A 23,079-nucleotide genomic window follows, 5' to 3' on the forward strand; every position below is an offset into this window, starting at 1 on the left:
ATGAAAGTGAAAGAGGAGAATGAAAAAGTTGGCTTAAAGCTCAACATTAAGAAAACTAAGATCATGGCATCTGGTCCCATCACTTCATGGCAAATAGAAGGGGAAACAGTGGAAACAGTGTCAGACTTTATTTTTTTGGGCTCCAAGATCACTGCAGATGGTGACTGCAGCCATGAAATTAAAAGATGCTTGCTCCTTGGAAGGAAAGTTATGACCAACCTAGACAGTATATTAAAAAGCGGAGACATTACTTTGCCAACAAAGGTGTGTCTAGTCAAAGGTATGGTTTTTCCAGTAGTCATGTATGGATGTGAGAGTTGGTCTATAAAGAAAGCTGAGCACTGAAAAATTGATGCTTTTGAACTGTGGTGTTGGAGAAGACTCTTGAGAGTCCCTTGGACTGCAAGGAGATTAAACCAGTCAATCCTAAAGGAGATCAGTCCTGAATATTCATTGGAAGGACCGATGCTGAAGCTGAAACCCCAATACTTTGGCCACCTGATGCGAAGAACTGACTGATTTGAAAAGACCTGATGCTGGGAAAGATTGAAGGTGGGAGAAGGGGACGACAGAGATTGAGATGTTTGGATGGCATCACTGACTCAGTGGACATGAGTTTGAGTAAACTCTGGGAGTTGGCGATGGACAGGGAGGCCTGGCATATTGCAGTCCATGGGATCGCAAAGAGTGAGACACGACTGAGCAGCTGAACTGAACTGAGAGCAGTGAGCCTTAAAGTAAAAGAAAGTTGAAAGCTGTTAGTTTTGCAAAGCAATGAGCAATGAATATTATTGTCTATATCCTATTTCAGTGTTTGGATGTACCTGTTTGTTTGATCAATCCCAGTGACCGTAAGGACCTTTGTCTCCTAAAACTGGAGCTGTTTTGATGTCTGCAACCGCAGGTAGTCACAGCTGGTTTGTCAGTCTGGAAATGTCCTGGGAATGAAAGAGAAAAACAACTTGTCTTTTCTCAGTTCTCTTAAGAGGTGGGCCATCGCAGTGTTTAGTTCAGGTCAGTTGCTTAGTCGTGTCCAACTCTTTGCAACTCGGTGGACTGTAGCATGCCAGGCCTCCCTGTCCATCACCAACTCCTGGCAGTCCACTTCGTAAGTGGTATATTTTTAACCCACATTGTCTTAGCTGTTGTCACATATAGATTTAATTTTATATTCTGAATTTTTTCCTTTTTGTTTAAGGTGTTTTCTGGTGTTTTCTCCTCATTGTGATGAAGGCCAGTCACTGAATCTAAAAGAGCTTGATGCAGTGATTTGTTACAATGTATCTAGTGCCACAAGCATGGTAGCAACATGAATGTGGAATCGACTCTTAAAATCATGTAAAAACATCCCTTTGAAAGGCTATTAACCAACCCCAGTTTTTTCAGTGCCGGTGTTGATTCAGAGTGAGATACCATAATAGTCCAGAAATTGATGCTGCGATATTTGTTGAGTAAAGCTGAAGATGGTATTGAGACAAAAACAGAGTAACAAGTGGCTTATAAGGAGAAAACTAAAGCTGGTGGCTATGCTTTGAGGACCACCCAGGTGTGTAAAACTTCAAAAGGTCAGGTCTAGGATGAGGTGATGCAAACTTGGACCTGTGAATATACATCCCAGGGCTGGGTATTTAAAGATTTTGAAATAGAGATTTAAGGTGCAGAAATTGCAAGATGATCCTCCCAATAAGCCTTTCTCTGGCTTTTTTGTTGGGGTAAATATCTTAAGTCTTAGATTGAGAAGAACAGATAGGAAAGTCAGTGTTGGAGTGCTGCCGTGTGGATGTGTTCAGAAAAATGAGCCTGTGAGGAAGAGGTAATGAGATCAGCATCATTTTGTCTGGAATTAGAAGGCCAAGAGGTGTTTGACTGTGATTTTTCAGTTTTTGAAGTGTTAGAGTAGAGAAGTGTGACCAGTGGATGTCTGTGTGTAGTGAAGATAGAGTAGGAATGAGGAAGTTTTACATTCTTTATTGAAAAGAACTGGTTGTTTGAGAGCTGATGGATTTCCATAAAGACTGTGGTCCTTTTCCATGTGAGGGGTGAATTTTTAAAATTATTTTAAAACAAGGCCAAGCTTACAGAAAAGTTGCAGGTAAATAGGACAAAGACTTCTAGTATTCCCCTCACCCAGATCTCTCAACTCTTAACTTTTTATTTCATTTTCTTTCCCCCTTTCTATTTGTCTGTCTGCCTGTCTAAGAGCACAAGACTTGTCCAAACCATTTGAAAAGGGCAGGTATGTGATGCCCCTGACACGGTTACCAAATAACCCTTCTTGTCAGGAAACTAACATCCATATACCAGTCCACAAACTCCAATCAAATTTCAGCAGCTGTCTTAACACCTTTTTTTTCCTGGTCCAGGATTCCACCTGTGAACCTGTGTTAACGTGTCTCTCCAGCCTCTCCCAGTCTGGACACATTCCCCTGTCTTGACCTGTCTTTCGTGTTCCTCGCAGTTTCACAGGCTACACCTCTCATCCCAGAGGATAACCCTCCAGCTGGGTCCATCTGATGGTTCCTTGCAAACAGACAATGATCACGCTTTACTGGCAGGAGCACAATAGGCCTGAAGAAGGACATCAGGGACAAAAGTCATAGCCATGTTTAAGGACCCTCTGCCCTCGTCATTTAGTGTTAAATTGCTTACACTGTCCAGTCAGCCACTCCTTGTTATCATACTGATTGTGAAATCTTAGACAGGGAATAAAAATCTCTAACATGGAAGCCGTTATGCCATATTTACTTCAAGTTCACTCTTAGTAATGAGAAAGTAAAGATGTGTTTGAAGCTACTAGTTTAAAACTGGTGATTCTACAAGTTTTTTTTCTTTTTTAAACATAGGCACTTCCCAGCTAAGGAATGGGTTGTGTTCCACAAGCAGAGATTAGGTGTTTGGGTTTTGGACACCATTTTCCCTTTAAAAGAATTTTGGCTAAACAGTGGTTTTCATTCTAGATTACACTGAGCAGAGAAATTTACTTATAATAAAGCTAACAGTATAACCTTTGGGGGTTTTAAGGGAAAAAAATGACTGAAGGAAAATAGAAACTAACAATCAAGGGCTCCCAAGTGACCATGCCTCAGCCCTTTCCCACAGGGAGCCACTGAACCCTTCCTTTGCCGGAATCCTTGTCTTTGATTCACAGTCTTTTTTTTTTTTTTTTTTAAAGACATTATACGATTTCTTTTTCACCCTTAGTTAATGTTAGCTTAAATTAGCAGCATGGCTTCAGTTGAAGCTGTTACTCTGGTGGTCATGGAGCAGAGTCTGCGGCTGAACCTCCCCAGGGCTCTTTTTGAGGCTGGAATGGCCTCCTGTCCAGTGGTTTTCCTCTCCAGCCCCTGGGTTTTGGCCACTGCCACCGTTTCTGCTGCCCAGTTTCCCCTGCTTCTCACCAGACCAGGTGTGCAGGTGGGCATGCCCGCTCTGTCCTCCAGCTTCCTGCCAGCACTCATCAGAAAGCTCAGAAGCCTGCGTGGCATAGTTCCTGGGAATGGCAGTCAGTGACCGATCATGATGGTGTTTACAGGTTATACAGGGAAACGCCCCCAGATCACAGTCATGGTGTCAGGGACCTGGTCTCCCCTAAACGTGAGTGAGGCCAGGTCTGCTTCTCAGAAACCCCTTCCTGACTCAGCCATGAGGTCCTGCCCAGGATCATCTGGTGGAAAACAGAATGAGCCCCCAACCTGCAGTCCAGGATGGTTTTAGGGTAGCCTCGTGTCTAGACCTGGCGGAATCCTTGTAGCTCTCAGAGATGCTGGCCATGTTGTATTTTACATGTTTATCTTGTGTATTGTCTGTCCTTACCTTTTGAATGTCACTGGTTTAGGGTAGGAGCCTTAGTTGGCTCATTCACCAAGTCAATCTCCAGGACTAGAGCAGAGCCTGGCTCATGAAGGCACTCAAGAAATAACACTTGCGGAGTGAATGAACCTGCTTTCCAGGCTTTTCTCACTGCATTTCCACATTTATTTTGAAAAGCTTGTTCTTTTTGCTTCATACTGGTGTCCTTTCTGCTTTTTGACTTGCCTAGTGACTGCTAAGTTCCTTTGTGTCTTGAGTTTCACATGCAGCTGGCATTTTCTGCTTCTTAAACCAGAGAGGGTTTCCCTAGTAGCTCAGCTGGTCAGGAAGATCCCCTGGAGAGGGGATAGGCTCCAGTATTCTTGGGCTTCCTTGGTGGCTCAAACAATAAAGAATCCGCCTGCAATGCGGGATACCTGGGTTCGACCCCTGGGTTGGGAGGATCCCCTGGAGAAGGGAACGGCTATCCATTCGAATATTCTTGCCTGGAGAATTCCATAGACAGAGGCACCTGGGAGGCTATAGTCCATGGGGTCACAAAGAGTCAGACATGACTGAGCGACTTTCACTTTCTTTTCACTTCAGACCAGAGAAGCGTTTTCAAAAAGGAGATCATGTTCTAAATTTGACTGCCTGTTACTGACCAGTGTAATTTATTCATGAAATACTTCTTTATTATAGCGAAAAGAAGAGATTGGACCTGGAAAGGAAACTTTATGAATATCATCAGTCTGATGTATGCAGGTAAGATATGACAGCAGAAAATTTTAAGACCAGTTTGCCTGGCTCAGATGGTAAAGAATCTGCCTGCAGTGCAGGAGACCTGGGTTTGATCCCTGGATCGGGAAGATACCATGGAGAAAGAAATGGCAACCCACTCCAGGATTCTTGACTAGAAAATCCTATGGACAGAGGAGCCTGGCAGACTACAGTCCATGGGGTTGCAAAGAGTCGGACATGACTTAGTGACTAAACAACAATCAAAATTTAACCCTAATATATGTTACAAATACCATAGTTGTAGTCCTGTTATTATTCCTTATTTTTGATGTGTAAATGTTTCAAGTAAACACTGTAATTTCATATAATCACTATCAAGTATAAGAATAAATTTGATTAAAATAGATTTTAAAAATTATTATATTTTCATTATTTGGTATCTGTATAATTTCAGGAATCTATTTTGCTTAAATATCTTAAAAATAAGATACATTGTAGTCTTATCTTTTGGGTCACAATTTAAACATGGTGCATCTGTGAGTGATTAAGGCATAATTATTATAGCTGACCTTTCAACAAAATATTAGGCAGGGTTATGTGGTATTTCATTTTGGAGTTTCCAAACATTTCTTTATTTTGGGGAGCTCCAAAATCACTGCAGATGGTGACTGCAGCCATGAAATTAAAAGACGCTTGCTCCTTGGAAGAAAAGCTACGACCAACCTAGACAGTATATTAAAAAGCAGAAACACTACTTTGCCAACAAAGGTCCATCTAGTCAAAACTATGGTTTTTCCAGTAGTCATAGGTATGGATGTGAGAGTTGGACTGTTAAGAAAGTTGAATGCTGAAGAATTGATGCTTTTGAATTGTGGTGTTGGAGAAGACTCTTGAGAGTCCCTTGGACTGCATGGAGATCCAACCAGTCCATCAGGAAATCAGTCCTGAATATTTACTAGAAGGACTGATTCTGAAGCTGAGACTCCAATACTTTGGCCACCTGATGCAAAGAACTGACTCATTGGAAAAGACCCTGATGCTGAGAAAGATCAAAGGCAGGAGGAGAAGGGGACAACAGAGGATGAGATGGTTGGGTGGATTTGATGAACATGAGTTTGAGTAGGCTCTGGGAGTTGGTGTTGGACAGGGAGGCCTAGTGTGTTGCAGTCCATGGGGTCGCAAAGAGTCGGACACAACTGAGTAACTGAACTGAACTGAAACGTTTCTTCACAATTTGAGCAGAGTTACAATCCATTTGCTATTATAAAATATCTTCATAATACAGTGCATTATTGCAGTTTCTAACAAAAATTTAAAATATCTAAATGAGACCTTTTGGAGCACTTTAAATTTCTAAATTTTTTAAAATGTTTATGGGTTATAGTGTATAGTTTGATTCTGTTTCTATATGAGCAGGTAGGAGAAGGCAATGGCAACCCACTCCAGTACTCTTGCCTGGAAAATCCCATGGATGGAGGAGCCTGGTGGGCTGCTGTCTATGGGGTCGCACAGAGTCGGACACGACTGAAGTAACTTAGCAGCAGCAGCATGAACAGGTAGTTTTGAAGCTGTCACATAAAAGAATGTAATGGGCTGTTTACCTGCACAGGGCCACATAGACCCTGCTCTTGACACCACACTTAATTTTGAGAAAGAAATCCATGTAAATATGGGTGAATGGTGTAATGTGGTCTTGTGTCCATTTCTCAGGAGAGTTATGCCTAGAGGTGATACCTCAGTGATGTTGCATTAATTTCCTCTCTAAAGATGCATATACATTCTGTCCTTTGGGCTGCAGCATTTGGGTAAAATATCTTAGAATACACTGTCTCATTAACAGTTTTGTTAAAGCAAATCCTTAGATTTGTCCAAGTCTAACTCCATTGTTTAAAAATCTGCTTTTACTCTTCTAGAGCTAAGCTGAAGTATATAAAACTAAAGAAGTACCTGAAGGAAATATGTGAATCAGAAAAGAATGCTCGTATTCGAAACCAAGAATATTTAAAGCAGTTCGAGCGGATCCAAGCTAACATTACTGCAAGTTTAGAGAAGCTGCAAGAACTGAAGGTGGTGTTTTGTACTGTTTTTTGTTTATGTTTTTGTTTTCTTGTCTTTTTTTGCTAAGATTGGGACTGGCGAGAATAAGTTTCAGATCTGTGACAGTCACTAACGTTAGGTTGTTTATCCAGAAGATTAACTGTCAGTTTTTTCCAGGAATTTATTACCATATGGCCACATTTTGATCAGACAGGTTGAAATTGCATGTTCTCAGATTTCTGCTTTAGTTGACTTACTGGAATGTCTGTGCTTTGTTATACTATATAAGTGGTTAACTTAAACAGGCATGGCCACCAGCCATACCTGGCCCCTCACCCGGTACCTGGTATCTCTTGGCATCATCAGGATATCTTGCAGAGACTGGCTCCTTCTTCAGAGGGTTCTTTTTCTCTGGTGTGGGCCCCTCTGTTCTGGGCAGGCCAGGTGTCAGGAGGAAACTGAGGGGGAGAACTGGTCCAAGGAGTTGGTCCTCATGCCCATCGACTCTGAGAGTCAGAATAGCTTCCCCTTCCCTGCCATCTCTCACCCTGGCTCCCCACTCCCTTAGGCTGCTTGACAAACTGTGCCAAACGTGGAGGGCGAGGCTTCATTTCTATTTGTGCTGCTCAGGGCTTTTACCTGACTTAACCCACCTGCTCACCGGTTACAGGAGAAGTTGCTTCAGCATTCCTTTTTTTCCCTCTTGAACTTTCCCTCTGCTACTGCTGCTAAGTCACTTCAGTCGTGTCCGACTCTGTGGGACCCCATAGACGGCAGCCCACCAGGCTCCCCCGTCCCTGGGATTCTCCAGGCAAGAACACTGGAGTGGGTTGCCATTTCCTTCTCCAATGCATGAAAGTGAAAAGTGAAAGTGAAGTTGCTCAGTCATGTCTGACCCTCAGCAACCCCATGGACTGCAGCCTACCAGGCTCCTCTGTCCATGGGATTTTCCAGGCAAGAGTACTGGAGTGGGGTGCCATTGCCTTCTCCGGAACTTTCCCCCTAGCCTTGTATTATAGAAGTTTTAAATATACATGAAAATAATTATTATAATAAACATTCGTGCTATGGTCTGAACGTTTGTGTAAGCCTGCCCAAATTCATATGTTGAAATCCTAACCCCACAAAAGTGTATTATTAGTGGGTGGGGCCTTTGAGAGGTGCTTAAGTCATAAGGGTGGGGCTCTCATGAATGGGATTAGTGCCTCATAACAGAGGCTCCAGGGCACTCCTGGCCCCTTCCACCTGAGGACACAGTGAGAAGATGGTAGCTCTGAACCAGGATGGGGGCTCTCTCCAGAAGGCCACCTTGATCTTGGCTTCCAGCCTCCACAACTCATCAACAATTCCAATTGTTTATGAGCTGCCCAACCAGTACTGTTTTATTATAGCAACCTAAATGGACTGACATCTTGTGATCTATCCAGATATAAATATAAATATTTATAACAGTTATAAATATTTTGCTGTATTTGCTTGGCCTGTGTCTCTGTATGTGTATTTATTTTAAGCTGCAGAAACCATGACATTTCTCCCCTAAATACTTAAGTGTGGATTCTCTAAAAACAAGGACAGTCTTCTCCATAATCATACCATTATCACATCTGAGAAGATTACTAATGATTCCATAATATTTAATATTCAGTTGATATTTTAGTTTCTGCAGTTCTCTTCAAAAGTCTGTTTTTCCAGACCAAGAGCCAACCAGGGCTCACATGTTATATTTGTTATTGTGTTCTATTTTAATCTGTTAATCTGATTTGGTCTCCTACCCCTCTTCCTTTTTTTTTTCCCCCAAATGATACTGACTTTTTGAAGAAGGCAGGCCAGTTGTTTCTAGGATGACTTACATTCTGAATTTGACTTGTTATTTCTTTGTGGTGTCATTTAACTTGTGTAGTGTTCCCTGTATTTCTTGTGAACTAGAAATTCAGCCTAGACTAGCACCTCCCAGTAGAGCTTTGTGGCGATGGGAACCTTCTCCCTATAGATGCTGTCTGATACAGTTGCCACTAGCCATACGCGGTTGTTGAGCACTTAAAATGTAGCTTGGGACACTGAGGACTGAGTTTTGGTGTTAGTTAAATTTAAATAGTCATGGCTGAAGTTATATACACCCTGATGTATCCAGTCAGAAGGTATATGAGCTATGATGTCGGGTGGTCCTGCTTGAGCGAGGCTGAGTTTGATGTCTTGGTTAATACGGCAGTCTCTAGGTCTCTCTATTGTAAGGTACCTTTCTCTGCTCTGAAAATTAGTAAATAATCTGCAGAGTGGTGGCTTGGCATCTTGGGAATACCTTGTTTCTCAGCAGCCTTTTGCCTAGTGGTTTTAGGATCCATTAATGGTGCCTGAATCAGTTATAGTGGAAGTTGTGAAATGTTTCTGATTTGATCTTATCTTCTATCAATACCTTTGTTAGCTGGCATTTCATGAAGAAGACCTTCCTTTCCTCCTCCTTCTCCCTCCCACAATTCACTGTGGGCTTGTGAATTTTTATTTCATCATTACATTACCAGTTACTGTAATTATTCTTTTGCTCTTCACATTTTCCTGTCCTTTTGACAGGATGTTCCAGGTTTACCTTCTGCTTCCCTGCCTCAGACCTGGAATTAGGCTCTTATGTGAGGAGCTGTGAGTATAGTTCACAGTGCAGCTCTGTACCCCTTTGAGTGCAGAGGGGTACTTAGAAATCAAGGTTTGGAGGTTGGCTGTGCTCAACTAATAGTCTTGACTACAGCCCTTCAGGTTGTCCCCTCTCAGCATTCAGGTAGAGTGCTTAAGCCTCCGTTCATGAATGTAAACCAGAGAATCAGCGGTGCTGTGAAGACATGCCCCACCCCTCCTGCCCACTTCGTCCTCTCCCCCAACCCCCACTCCCCACTGTGGCAGCTTGTCATTAGCATTTTCCTCAGGTGTCCTTTGGTCTTGTCTGTTTGGCTTTTCTCTGAAGCTGATCCTGAGACAGGGTCTGGCTGTAAGTGGCTTTCATGGGAAGTGCAAGGATGCTGCAGGTGGGTAGCTGAGACAAGGAAGAACAGGTGACCGAAATGGGGTGTTGAGTCAGCTCCAGTCGGCACATGGAGATTAATCCCACAGGGACGCTCCACCGAGTGGTTCAGAGCATTTGGGAGATGCAGCTCCCGGCTGCCAAGCATCACTGGTTGAGGGCTGATGGAGGAGGGGTACAGAGGGTGAGGTTTCATTACCCATGTGCTCTTGTGGGCAGAGCAGCCTCCCCAAGGGCTGAGGAGCCTTCAGCACAGAGACAGGGTCGCTGGAACCTAGGAGCACCCAGAAAGCTTCCAGGGTCGTATGAGGAGCATTGCCAGCCTCCACTTTAGCCTCCTTCATTCAAGTGCCAGGCACGGGGCTGGCATGACAGGGCTCAGGGAAGGTCCCCAGGGTGGGGGAGCAAGTCCCCATCTGGTCCTGTGTCTCCTCCCCTTGAAATCCTTGAGCATAAGAAAACATTTGTAAGCCATAGGAAGAAAGAGTTTTTGCTTAAGACTTATTATTTAATAAACCTCTTTATTTTTGGTGTTTATTTTGTAAACCGCCTCTCATCTCTTTTTAAAGATATTTTCTCTTGGCATTTGTAGAGGATGCCTGCTTAAAGCTCTTGGGCTTAAAAATTAAATATCTGTTGAGTTCAAAAGAGTAGATATAGAACAGAAAGAAGTAAACTGGATTTTCTTAATTGCCTTATTTCTTTATCTTTTCTTGGCTTATTTTGTCATTTTTACTGGCCTTATGAAACTTTGATTTAATTAGGTATCTCTTTATAACATTACTGCCATCTATTGTGTTAATAGCACTGTGATAGAGAAAAAAGAAGTCCCTGCTTAACTTTACTAAAAATGGGGCATCATGTAATACGTTTTAAGATATTTTGAGGGAGACAAGTCAATTTTGGTTATTATTGTCTGTTCACTTTTTGAGTGTCAAAACAAAAACTTGGGCCCATTTTGTATTTAGACTGAGAACTGAGAAAACAGTTTTCTAATTTTATTATCTTATAGGTGTGTTTCTAATTGCAGAGCATCACTGCCTCGTTTGGAAAGTGTTCTGTGATGAAAAATTATCTGTGATGACCATAGTCAAGGGCTTTTTAAAGCTTTAATTACTAACATATGAATCAAAGTTTTATTATACTTTGAACAAAGCTTTTTATGCCTTGCTTTTAAGGAAAAGTCACTTCATAATGGAGTCATTTTCATCAGTTGGAGCGTGACAGTGACCCTGACATCTCTACGTTATTAGGGCCAGAATAAACCTGATGGCTGCGGTGCTGATCACAGAGGTCCACAGTGCATGTGTATCCCTGAGAAATGGCATGTGTTTCCAGTTGATGGTCTAGCAAATAATACCTTCAGTGGCTGTGATGAATAGGACCAGGATACTGTGTAGATATCATTCAGATAAGAAATCAGTAGGATTGCTTTCTTTTCCCTTTTTAAGGACAGAACTTTTCAGAGAACATCATCTAATGTGTTACTTTCAAGATAAAATAACTGGATTTTCATGTAGCTTAATATCATCAAGGTTTTATTTCCTGAATTGATGAAAGGCTAAGTAAAACTTCCATCAATGCTATTTTATTTAAAATATATAACATTTTACAGAATTCAGCTCTTGATATGTGTTGTTTGTGAAATTGTGTGGTTTCTAAGATAAGCTAAATTTCTCAGCTGTATCAGCTTCTACTGTCTCTTCACTGTTCCTTTTATGTTGTAAAGACTGAAAAATATGGACAGGTGTTGGTTGTAATAATATCCTCCACAAAATCAAACTTTGTTTATTTTTAGATTGAATTTGAGACTCAAATTAAGAAGATGCAGCTACTCTCAAAAGATAGCCTGGGGAAAAAAGGTGAACTGAAAGATGAAGACAAAGAAAAGGTAGTAAGTTAAAATGATAAACTTTCTGTTAACAGAGGATTTTTGGAGTGTTCATCTTTTAAGATATTGTTTTAAATAAGATCATCTTGTTACAAAGATCTTTTTGATTACACTCTAAGTGATTATTTAAAGACATTTGCTTATAGAGTATGGCTTTAGTGTATAATTCAATTAAACTTGCCGAAAGGCAGTCACTGTGGCTGCAAAAGAGATAGAGCCCAAAGAAAACCTCAGTGTTGTTAGCAGATGAAATTGTGTTTATATAATGCTTTGTAGCTGCTTTTTTCTTCATTCCAGAAATGTTTTAAATGAGCGGTAAACAAAATGGGCATTTTGCTGCTTTTCTTTGTATACATAATTTTGTACATTTTAACCTTTTCATAGATAAAGTGGAAAGAAAGGATTGCATATCTCAGCAGCAGACAAAAAAGAACGGCAAGGAATACTTAAATAAATTCTGCTATGTATCTGCCGTAATGCAGGCTTCTAATCCTCCTCCCTATCTCCATATAAATGATTCTGTTCAAGACCATAGATGTTTTCTTCACTAAAAGCAGTAAAGCTCTTTTAGATGAAATGTCTAAAAACATCTTGTAATAACTTGGAGCATGCTGGCAAGAGTAGTCACTTGTGACTATGTGTGAAACCCCCTCAGCAAGTCGATATTGTAATAAGCAAAACCGGGAGCATCACTCCATTATTCAGAGAAGCCAACAGCGTGCTTGCTCCTTAGGCTGCAGCATTCATTAAGAAAAGCTTCCTGGGCTGAAAGCTGGAAACAGATGATAACGGGATATGATTTTCATATTTAATGCTTTCCTTGGAAGAGTATGTGTGCTACAGATTGATAGAAGAATCAACTGCTACTTTACTAAAAGACTTTCAGGTTTGCCCTATAGCTACCGATGGAATCATTCAGCCAAGAAATTAACTTTTTCTCCTTTTACCTGCTTTATATATCTGCTAAGCAGGCTGCCTGGCTGCCAGTAAATGTTATTATGCAGTTAACTGTTTGGTATTTAAGACTCTTATCAGAAAAGAAACAGAGGCCACACTATTTTGTTTTTATAGTAGGAGCAAGGTTTTAGTTTTTCTTTTTTTTCTGTGCATTAGCAGGCATTAATCTGAGTTTATAGAAAGTTTTAGTTTTCTTTCCTAAAGATTAAAAAGTTAAAAAACCTAGAATTTAGAGCATTCTTTAAACTGTAGGATACAAAACACCAAGCCCCAGCAACCTTGACCTATATGAAAAGGCCTTTAATGATAAATGACTTCTTTGCCATTAGATGTACACCAAATGTGGTGTGATGTGATAGACTTCTGAGCCATTCAGGCAGTCTTTCTGTTTGACATTTGGTCGCGAAATAATTGACATGTTTTTAAATCTATGATCCAGTTTGTTCTTTCTGTGCTGTTCCTGATAGTCACGTTGTTAGTATGGCAGTGTCAATGGTACTTAAGTAAAACGGGAGATTTTTTTTTTTCTATTGGTACAACTGATTCCTTACCTTATGTATAGTTATACAGTTTCCTTTTCAGTCATATTTAACATTAGGGCAAGAGACATATAGCGGCCAACCCCCTAACATGTTACACAGAATAATTAGAAGTGTTTGCTTTTTACTGAAAAGTGTTACCACCTTAAAAGCTTTGTCTGTTTGCATATGTAAGAATCAATTAGGTAACACTTTGAGACATATATAAGTTTCCTTTTTTCAATTTCCCATTGATGTTCCATCAATTAAAAGGTAAAGCATTACAGCAAAATCCCAAAGTAGTTCAGTCAGTTCAGTTCAGTTCAGTCGCTCAGTCATGTCTGACTCTTTGCGATGCCATGGACTGCAGCATGCCAGGCTTCCCTGTCCATCACCAACTCCTGGAGCCTACTCAAACTCATGTCCATTGAGTTGGTGATGCCATCCAAACATCTCATCCTCTGTCGTCCTCTTCTCCTTCTGTCGTCAGTCTTTCCCACCATCAGGGTCTTTTCCAATGAGTCAGTTCTTCGTATCAGGTAGCCAAAGTATTAGAATTTCAGCTTCAGCTTCAGTTCTTCATATGAACATTCAGGGATGATTTCCTTTAGGATGGACTGGTTGGATCTCCTTGCAGTCCAAGGAACTCTCAAGAGTCTTCTCCAACACCACAGTTCAAAAGCATCAATTCTTCAGTGTTCTACTTTCTTCATAGTCCCACTCTCACATCCATACATGACTACTGAGAAAACCGTATCTTTGACTAGACAGACCTTTGTTGGCAAAGTAATATCTCTGCCTTTTAATACGCTGTCTAGGTTGGTCATAACTTTTCTTCCAAGGAGCAAGCATCTTTTAATTTCATGGCTGCAGTCACCATCTGCAGTGATTTTGGAGTCCAAAAAAATAAAGTCTGTCATTGTTTCCAAAGTAGTTAATACTTACTAAATACTAAACTAGAACAATTCCTTATCATTTGGGGGTGTGTTTTATCTTTCATTGGAAACCTGTGCACCTCTTCTTTCAGCATCATATGAGTTAGTCTCTGTGCCTGGAGCACTGGTCTCCAGGGACTGGCCTTAGCCCCGTGGTTTTCAGTGGATCATTGTTGAGCGAGTGCTCTGTTTGAGAAGCAGAGGTCCCTCTAGGAATGCCATGATGCTTGCCCTCCAGGTGTTCTCCACAAAGTGCTATTCTTTCCCAGGCCCAGGATAGTGTGTGCTGAGGGCCAGCTCCATGGAGAAAGAGGGTTCACTTCCTCTGCAGTGCATCCTCTGCGGCCTGGGGAGGAGGTACCGTGTGAGCTGACATGAAGGGTGAGGCAGGTGCCAGTCCCTGGGGATGTGATAGATATTCTCCAGTTTGGAAATATTGTGAATGAGGGAGTGGAAGCTGGAAGCCTGGTGGGCAGCCGTCAGCCTGGCTAAGGGCCAATGTTCTTACAGGAAGTGGGAGAAGATGAGCTTGGAAAGGACCATCGTGGAACTCCGTCCCACGCTCAGTGATTGACATCCCCCCCCCCAGCCCCGCCCTGAATCATTGTGCGTGCACGTGCACAGTGGGGCAGGTGGAGGAAGCGCTGGGGCGCAGAGCAGTTCCATCAGAGGTGGGGGAAGGCAGGCCTGGTAGTGTGGTGTGGGTGCCCTGGGGGAAGGAGCTCATGGAGCGAGGAAACCAGGCTTTGTTCAGACGCAAGGAATGAACCAGAGACCCTGAGTTGGGGTGGCCATTGAGATGGAAAACACCAATGAAGGGGAGAGGAGCTTTCAAATTCATGATAATTCTGAGTTACAGAAGGATATCTTTAAAAAGTGATTGTGCACCTTTCAACCAAAAGCAGTAACTTGGATGCTCTACTAAGAATGATCAGATAGTAGTTGTCTATTTTTTCAGGGTGGAACTTTGGCTCGGTTTTATAAAAGGGCACCCAGTGTGTCCATGCATCCGGTGGCTGCTCTTCAGAGTCATGTGTTCTCTTCAGTAATCATTGGTCTGTTCATCCCCCACACTTGTTTCTAGTATTAATCCACTTAGTAAACTCTCATTGTTGTTAATTAGCAGGAAAGACAAAGTTCAGGTCTCAGTTTGAATCCTCACAAATTTTACTATCATATAGTCATCCTGCTCTATTATACATTGTCATTTTTCACTTTGGGGTAGACTCTAATACCATTGGTCTCTAGGCATGTTCTTCTCCTTGCCCAGTTTTATTATGTATCAACAGTGACTAGGACATGTACCTAAAAACACATCAAAACATATGTTCCCAAAACATATGTACCATATGGAGATGGCATTTGTGAATGAGAGCATAAACTTTGAGGTGGGGTTTCTGAAGTTTCTAAACTGTTATACTGTAAAATATATGCCCCTAAAAGCAGAAGTGAACTGGATACTTCACAGAAAAATTATACCCTACCAGGGCTGAAGAATGTAAAGGACGAGAGAATTTCATCACAGGGCTGGTTGAGGAGTTCCACTTCCACTGTTGGAAACTTCCCTGCCAGGGTCACATGGAAAATGGCTGTGCAGGTTGTTATTTCTGCTTCTAATCCTAATAGTAAGAACAGGGAACAGTCACTGCACATCTGTTTTGCCAAGGCCTTCAGTATGTACTTTATATTCATCAACTCATTTAATCCTGTCGACAGTTCTGGAAGTAGATACTGTTGTTACCCTCATTATAGAGGAAGGCTCAGAGAAGTTGGTTGACTTGCCAAAGGCTGCACTGCTTGCAGGAGCCCAAGTTCAAACTCAGACCATGTCCATCTTATTAGCTATCTTGCTGCCACTGCCTTCTAAGGTAGTCTGGGTGAAAGCTCTTCAAAAGTTAGGAGAAATCCCTGGTCGAATAAAAGCAGCCTTGTCTCGTGGTGCAAAATATTTCAGGTATCCATTTAGATGCATTTTCAGCTAAGCATAGGAGAGACTGAAATGGTCTCCCTTACTGCTGGACTAGTCCAGTTGGATCAGGTGAGATGGGATTCTGTACTGGTTGAAGTGGAGTGAGAAATTAGACATACACTTCAGATTTCATTATGAGGAATTCTTGTGTTATTGTGTAACCCAGTTTGAGTTTAACTCAGTTTTGAGTGCTGTGGCGTAACGGATGGGCAATGGAGTCCTTGTATCTGGGTTTGAATCCTGTGACCAAGAGCAAATTGTCTGCCCTTGCTAAGTCTTCCTGGAGTGGGTATAACAAAAATGGTCATTTCAAGGGTTTAAAAAGTAACCAATGGAAGTTGGCTTGACACCTGGTAAGTGCTTGGCACATGTCCACTGATCCTTCTGTCGCTGTAGTCAGCCATCTTCCTGTTCCCCTGGGGTGGCCGTGCTGAGGAGTCCTGACGTCACACCACTTACTGTGGTACTGAGGCCAGAGGTACCTACCAATTAGGAAAAGGAAAGGAAAGCCACCTGGTGGTAACAACATGTATTAGATGATTTTAGCATGATGTCAGTACCAAAAAACTTACAAGATGTACCTTTAAAGCCTGAATTTAATGGACCCATTTTGAAATTTTGGTAGTTCCAACTTCTATTGGATTTATTGGCCAGAAATGTCTCCTTTTGGCTACAGTTGTGAAAATTTGGTTGAGTCTCTCATCTACCCCAGTGGCAAAATGAAAAGTTAAAAATCACATTGTCATGGAGTCTCAGTCTGCCTGGACTGCCATAACAAAACAGCCCAGACTGCGTAGCTAGAAAAACAAATCTATTTTGTCACGGGCTGGACATCTGAGATCTAGGTGCCAGCTGGGGTGGTTTCTGGTGCGAGCTCTGAGTTGCAGACTATCCTCTCTCTCTGTTCTTGTGTGTCCTTTTCTCTGTGCATGTGTGTGGAGAGAGAGAGATCTCTGGTCTGTTCCTAAGCACAGCAGTCTACTTGATTGATAGACCTCATTTAACCTTTATTACCTCCTTCTAAGTTCTATCTCCACATACAGTCATACTGGAGGTTAGGACTTGAACATAAGAATTTAGGGAAGGACACAATGCAGTCTGACATATAATAAAGTGAAAGAATTCCTTCAGGATTGTTATATGTAAATTTTTATTAAGGGATTTGGGGAAGTCTCACTGGGACTTAAGGACTTGTTTACATAGAAACTAAGAGCAGTAATAGTACTGTGTGAAAAGATGGAAATTAGGTCTGACAGCTCCATTTTTCTATTCTGCATTCATCATGATACTAATTTCCTTATCTGTGGGGAAAAATAATAAGAAAAATAAAGATTACTGCCACATTCTGCAAAACATGCAGAATAACATAAATATATTTTTCAAAGTGCAATAACGGTCAGGGTCCACCTGCTTTAAAAACTGTAGTTGGTGATTATTAGCTGAGACATTGTTACAGTAGTTCTAAATTTGTTGCTGTCTCCAGCAGTGTGGCCTTTCCCCCTTCCCTCAGTAAAGACGAACCCCTGGTTTTAAAAGTTACCTTCTGTTCACTAATAAGTCTTTTCAGTTATATTCATTTGCTTTGCTATAACTTTCTCCATATGCTTTCAGTTTATTTAAACTAAAAAAAAAAAAATTTCACCCATTTCTTCTGTTCCCCACTCTTCCACCTCTGGCAACCATCAGTCTGTTCTGTGTATCTGTGAACTTGGTTTGTATTTGTTTTTGTTTTTGTTTTTTTAATCCAAATGTAAGAGAGATTGGGCTTCCCAGGTGGCTCAGTGGTAAAATTAAAAAAAAAAAAAAAATCTTCCTGTCACGCAGGAGATGCAGGTTTGATCCCTGGGTCAGGAAGATACCCTGGAGGAAGGCATGGCAACCCACTCCAGTATTCTTGTCTGGAGAATCCCATGGACAGAGGAGCCTGTCGGACTACAGTCCATAGGGTTGCAAAGAGCATGCACACATATAAGAGAGATTATACAGTATTTGTATGACTTATTTCGCTTAGCATAATGCCTCAGATTTTTTTCACATTGTTACAAGTAGCAGGATTTCTTTCTTTTTTACAGCTCAATAATATGCCATTGTGTATTTGTACCACTTCTTTACCCGTTCCGCCGTTATTGGACTCTTAGATTGCTTCTGTATCTTGGCTATTGTGAATAATGTTGCAGTGTACATGGGGGTGCAGATATCTTTTCAAGATAGTGCCTTTGTTTTATTGGAATTGCTAGATCAACTTTTGAGGTATCTCCATACTGTTTTCCTAGTAGCTGCACCAGTTACATTCCCAGCAACAGTACACAGGGGTTTCCTTTTCTCCACATCCTCACCAATACTTGCTATTTCTTGTTTTTAGTAATAGCCATTTTAACATGTGTGAGGTGATATCTAACTGTGGTTTTCATTTCCTTTTCCCTGATTATTAGTGAAGTTGAACATGTTTTCCTATGCTTTTTGGCCCTTTGTATGTCTTCTTTGGAAAAATGTCTATTCAGACTTTTCTGCCCATTTTTTTTGCTCTTGAGTTGTATGAGTTCTTTATACATTTTGGATATTGGCCCTTTATCAATATATCAAGACTTCCTGTTGTTTCAGCTGGTAAAAAATCCAGCTGCAATGCAAGAGACCTGGGTTCTATCCCTGGGTTAGGAAAATCCTCTAGAGAAGGCAACGGCTACCCACTCCAGTATTCTGGCCTAGAGAATTCCATGGACTGTATAGTCCAAGGGGTCACAAAGCATCAGACACGATTGAGTGACTTTCACTTTCATCAATATATCATTTGCAAATATTCCCTCCCATTCGATAGTTTTCCTTTTTGGTGATGGTTTCCCTTGCTGTTCAGAAGCTTTTTAGTTTGAAGTAGTCTCTCTTGTTTGTTTCTGCTTTTGTTACGTTTGCTTTTGGTGTCAGATTCAAAAATCATTGCCATGGACTTACATTAAAGAGCTTACCATCTGTGTTTTCTTCTAAGAGTTTTATGGTTTTGTAAAACATTCAAGTCTTTAATTCATTTTGAGTTAATTTTTGTGTGTGGTATTAGCTAATGATCTAGGTTCATTTTTTTTTCATGTGGCTGTCTAGTTTTCTCAACACCTTTGTTGACGAGACTGTCCTCTTTCCATTGTATATTCTTGGCTCCTTTGTTGTAAATGACCACATGTATGGGTTTGTTTCTGTGGTCTCTGTTCTGTTCCATTGATCTATGTGTCTGTTTTTTTTTTTTTTTTTATGGCAGTACCATACTGTTTTCATTACTGTAGCTTTGTAATATATTTCAAAATAAAACAGCATGATGCTGCTAGCTTTGCTCTTATTTCTCAAGATTGCTTTGGCTATTTGGGTCATTTGTGTTTTCACAGAAATTTTAAGATTGCTCTGATTCTGTGAAAAATTCCGCTGGAGTTTTGATAAGGATCACATTGAATCTGTAGATTGCTTTGGCGATTACGGCCCTTTTAACAATATTAATTCTTCCAATCCATGAGCACAGACTATTTTTCCACTAATTTGTGTCTTTTCCAGTGTTTTTCATTAATGTTTTATAGTTTTCAACATGAAATCTTTCACTTCCTTGGTTATATTTATTCCTAGGTATTTTTATGTAGTTATGAATGAGACAGTTAATTTCCTTTTCTGATATTTCATTATTAATGTATAGAAATCTTCTTTACAGTCCAACTCCCACATCCATATATAACTACTGGGAGAACCATAGCTTTGACTATAGTGACTGAACAACAACAAAACACAATGAGTTTTATAAAACATGGTAGGTGTTGATTTCATTGGTCATGCTTCCTTACCTCATTTTGTTCCTGAAAACAACCTAAATAACCTCACTGTTCACAGACAGCATGTTTAACTCTTATTCATGTCGTTTGGGGCTGCAGGTTGTAATGCCGGCAGAAATTAACTCAGGGACAGCCATGTCAAGAGGATTGTATCAACCAGCAACCATGTTTATGGGCCGCCAAATGTCAGCTGTCTCAGGCATTGGAGATTTCACTACAGAGCGGAAATCTCCCCAACCCACAAAGAACTTTTCAATTCCTGACCCACATTCACACCAGCAGACAGCCCAGAGCAGTGATGTGACAGGCAGCCGTGTAGTACAAACTCCTGGTGACACACAGTGCTTAAATAAGTCTGACAAAATAGATGGAAAGACATCTCTTCAGATTGGTGAGAAAACGCCAGTCACAGCCAGCGCATTGTCTGAGGAGGAACAAACTCATTGCTTCGAGATAGGAAGCAACGCATGTCAGAGCAAGAGTAATTTATCTGAAGGCAAAAAGTCGGCCGAACTCCATTCCCCGTTATGGGAGAGATTAAGGCCAGAGAACAGAACCACTGATTTAAAGTGTGACAGTTCCAGGAGATCAGAGGGATCAGAGGGAGAAATACTGACACGGGAGCATATTGAAGTCGAGGAAGAAAGAGCCAGACCGCCAGTCTCTCCGCTGTCAGGCTCAGAATCCTATGCATCTGAAAACGAGTGTCCTCAAGAGAAGCCCCCTGCCAGGAAAGCTTCCTCAGGTGGGGTGAGAGGCTAAGACGGTTTGCTGATTTTTGTCGGTATTTAGTTTTTCTGGGTGGTGATGTGTGTTAAAAATACAAAATACCGTCTTGTCGTATCTGTCCCAAAGCAAAGTAGTGACTGTGCCAATGAATTCCGTTCTAATGCATTCTTAAATATGTCCATAGAAGTACCTTTGCAAACAAATTCTCTGATTTTTAAACCCACTGTGATATTTTAAAAATATTTTTAATGTGCTTTAAAAAAACACCACAGTTACTTGTGGATTGTTTCTGCATGTTCCTAGCTGATGAGTAGTTCTGCTCTGAGAGGTAGAGCATCTTACCTCTCCCAGCTCCCTGAAGTCAGTGATTGGCCATCTGTTCATATTCCCTGTTACAGATCACCTTCCTTGTGAGGACTCACAGTCACAGGAGCCCTTCAGAAAAAAGCAGGAAGAGCAGGAGGAGGAGAGTTTGAGCAGTAGCAGTGACCTCACAGTTTCTGTAAGTGAAGACGATCTGATTTTAAAGAGTCCAGAACTACAGACAAATCTGGGAGACACAATGGAGCAAGAAGATGGAACAGAGACCTTAAATGTAATCCACTCTGAGCAAGAAAGAGATGCCCCATCCACCGGAAAACCTAACTGTATTTTGCAAGCCCCAAGCACTCCTGATTCACCAAATGAGTCCTTCACTAACTTGCCAGCAAAGGAGTAAGTCATTCATTTTTTTTCACTGTTCAGTTTTAATTATAGATATTTTTAGAGACCTTTCCACTGGGAGTATATTATTGAACACTCAGCTGTAAGTGTGTAAGTCCCTTAATTCTCATAAATAGTCTTTTGGATAAGGACTAGTTTCTTTTTTTTTTTAATGAAATAGCTTTAAAACTCTGAGTATCATTGAAATCATGGTGACTGGCAGTTTATAATGATATCTAAAGAATCCCTGGTTAATTCATAAGTAATTCCCTCCACTTCTTACCCACCATTCTTTTAGAAAACCAGTCATTTTGGACTTGTAGTAACACAGGTGACAAACACTTAAACTTTTGGGAATTTAATTTTTGAGACTGAGAACTTTGTATCTAATTAATTAATTTGCTTAATCCTTCTATCCCTTTCCCTTGTGTCATTTTTGTGATACAATTAAATATGCATTAATAAGTTTTAATAAGTGTATATGTAAGGCAGCTTTCCTTTTCTCAGTGTAAATGTGAGGACATTGGAGACTTTAAGGTTCAAGAGGAGTGTCAATGTTATATATTTTGAGCACTTATAAAAGCCAAGTCATAAAAGTTCAAGTCAAAAAAATTCATTTTTTTTTCCACGAGCTCCCCGGGTGGCTCAGACGGTAAAGAAATCCACCTGCAATGCAAGAAACCCAGGTTTGCTGTTGATTGGAGGTAGTGGGGTTGTAGGAAACATAGAAACAACATGTTGAGAATCAGTTCTGCAATAAGGGTAGCACTAATAGCATCAGATATCTTACGGGTACAAGGAACCTCAGTAAACAACGCAGAGTAGAGCTCATCATCTAAGATGGGACACTAGGGCTTCCCTGACAGTGCAGTGGCTAAGACTCCATGCTCCCAAGGCAGGGGGCTTGAGTTCCCAGGGCTTGAGCTCAGTTGCTGGTCAGGGAACCAAGATCCCCATGCCACACAGAGCGGCCTAAAAAATAAAATGAGGACACCAAGGCCAGGGGTGTAAGATTGACGCCTAGGCGGGGGGCCAACCCTCCATACAGCCTCCCTGCCCCCATCCCACCTTGGAACATGTGACACTGTGATGCCATCACTCGCTCTCCAGCATTCCCAGTAACAGTGAAAAGCCAAGTGGATTTCTTGCACATGAGGGTGTTATGTTTTCTTTAAACTACCAGTGTAGCTTTTAATATACTGCCTCTTACCACTCATTACCAATTTAGAATGAAAAGTTTATAGTCTAATGGACTTCAAACTGACGTTTAAGAAATATTTATTAAGAGCACTTAAGTATAAAGTACTTGTGCTGTAGATGGAAGAACCATTGTGGTGCCCATCCTTGGGAGATTCGCTTTATAGCAGAGGCAAGCCCAATGGGGTTTTTCTAGTAATGGTACTTGCCTCTCATTGAGGAGGTATGGGTTATTATGTACTACATCATTAGAAACTTTATTACTAAGAAGAGAATGTTTCTATTTCAGGTGGTATTTGCCTTCTTTTTATAGCAGTTCTTGCACAAGTTGGTATTTTGGTAGGAGGAGTAGTGGACTTACTCAGGACTCAGTCCTTTTTTGAAATGAATAGGTTGAGTATGACTGTAGAATTAAGGATGTTCTATCTCCTATTCTATATGAATGACTGTTTCTTGTGACCCTAAAACCATCTTCTTGAAATTTTGGAGTATATTTTACCAAAAATTGTTGGAAACTAAGCATTTGAGTTGGAGAAGGCAATGGCAACCCACTCCAGTACTCTTGCCTGGAAAATCCCATGGACAGAGGAGCCTGGTAGGCTGCAGTCCATGGGGTCGCTAAGAGTTGGACACGACTGAGCGACTTCCCTTTTCATTTTCATGCATTGGAGAAGGAAATGGCAACCCACTCTAGTGTTCTTGCCTGGAGAATCCCAGGGATGGGGGAGCCTGGTGGGCTGCTGTCTGTGGGGTCGCGCAGAGTCAGACACAACTGAAGCGACATAGCAGCAGCAGCAGCAGCAA

The 23,079-nt window shown here is 41.2% G+C and overlaps 1 protein-coding gene across 2 annotated transcripts in view; it reads left to right on the forward strand.

The window, feature by feature from the left end:
- KIZ (kizuna centrosomal protein) overlaps positions 1-23,079 on the forward strand; it is a 93,758-nt gene that overhangs the window by 3,298 nt on the left and 67,381 nt on the right. For both annotated transcript variants that reach the window (XM_010836335.1, XM_010836334.1), the window contains exons 2-6: positions 4,492-4,554; positions 6,444-6,597; positions 11,376-11,468; positions 19,747-20,392; positions 20,775-21,090. In XM_010836335.1, coding sequence (XP_010834637.1) covers positions 4,492-4,554; positions 6,444-6,597; positions 11,376-11,468; positions 19,747-20,392; positions 20,775-21,090 — 1,272 coding nt within the window. The remainder of the gene's footprint in view (positions 1-4,491; positions 4,555-6,443; positions 6,598-11,375; positions 11,469-19,746; positions 20,393-20,774; positions 21,091-23,079) is intronic.

The sequence above is a fragment of the Bison bison genome, unplaced genomic scaffold (assembly GCF_000754665.1).
Source record: "Bison bison bison isolate TAMUID 2011002044 unplaced genomic scaffold, Bison_UMD1.0 scf7180017864063, whole genome shotgun sequence".
NCBI lineage: Eukaryota > Metazoa > Chordata > Mammalia > Artiodactyla > Bovidae > Bison > Bison bison.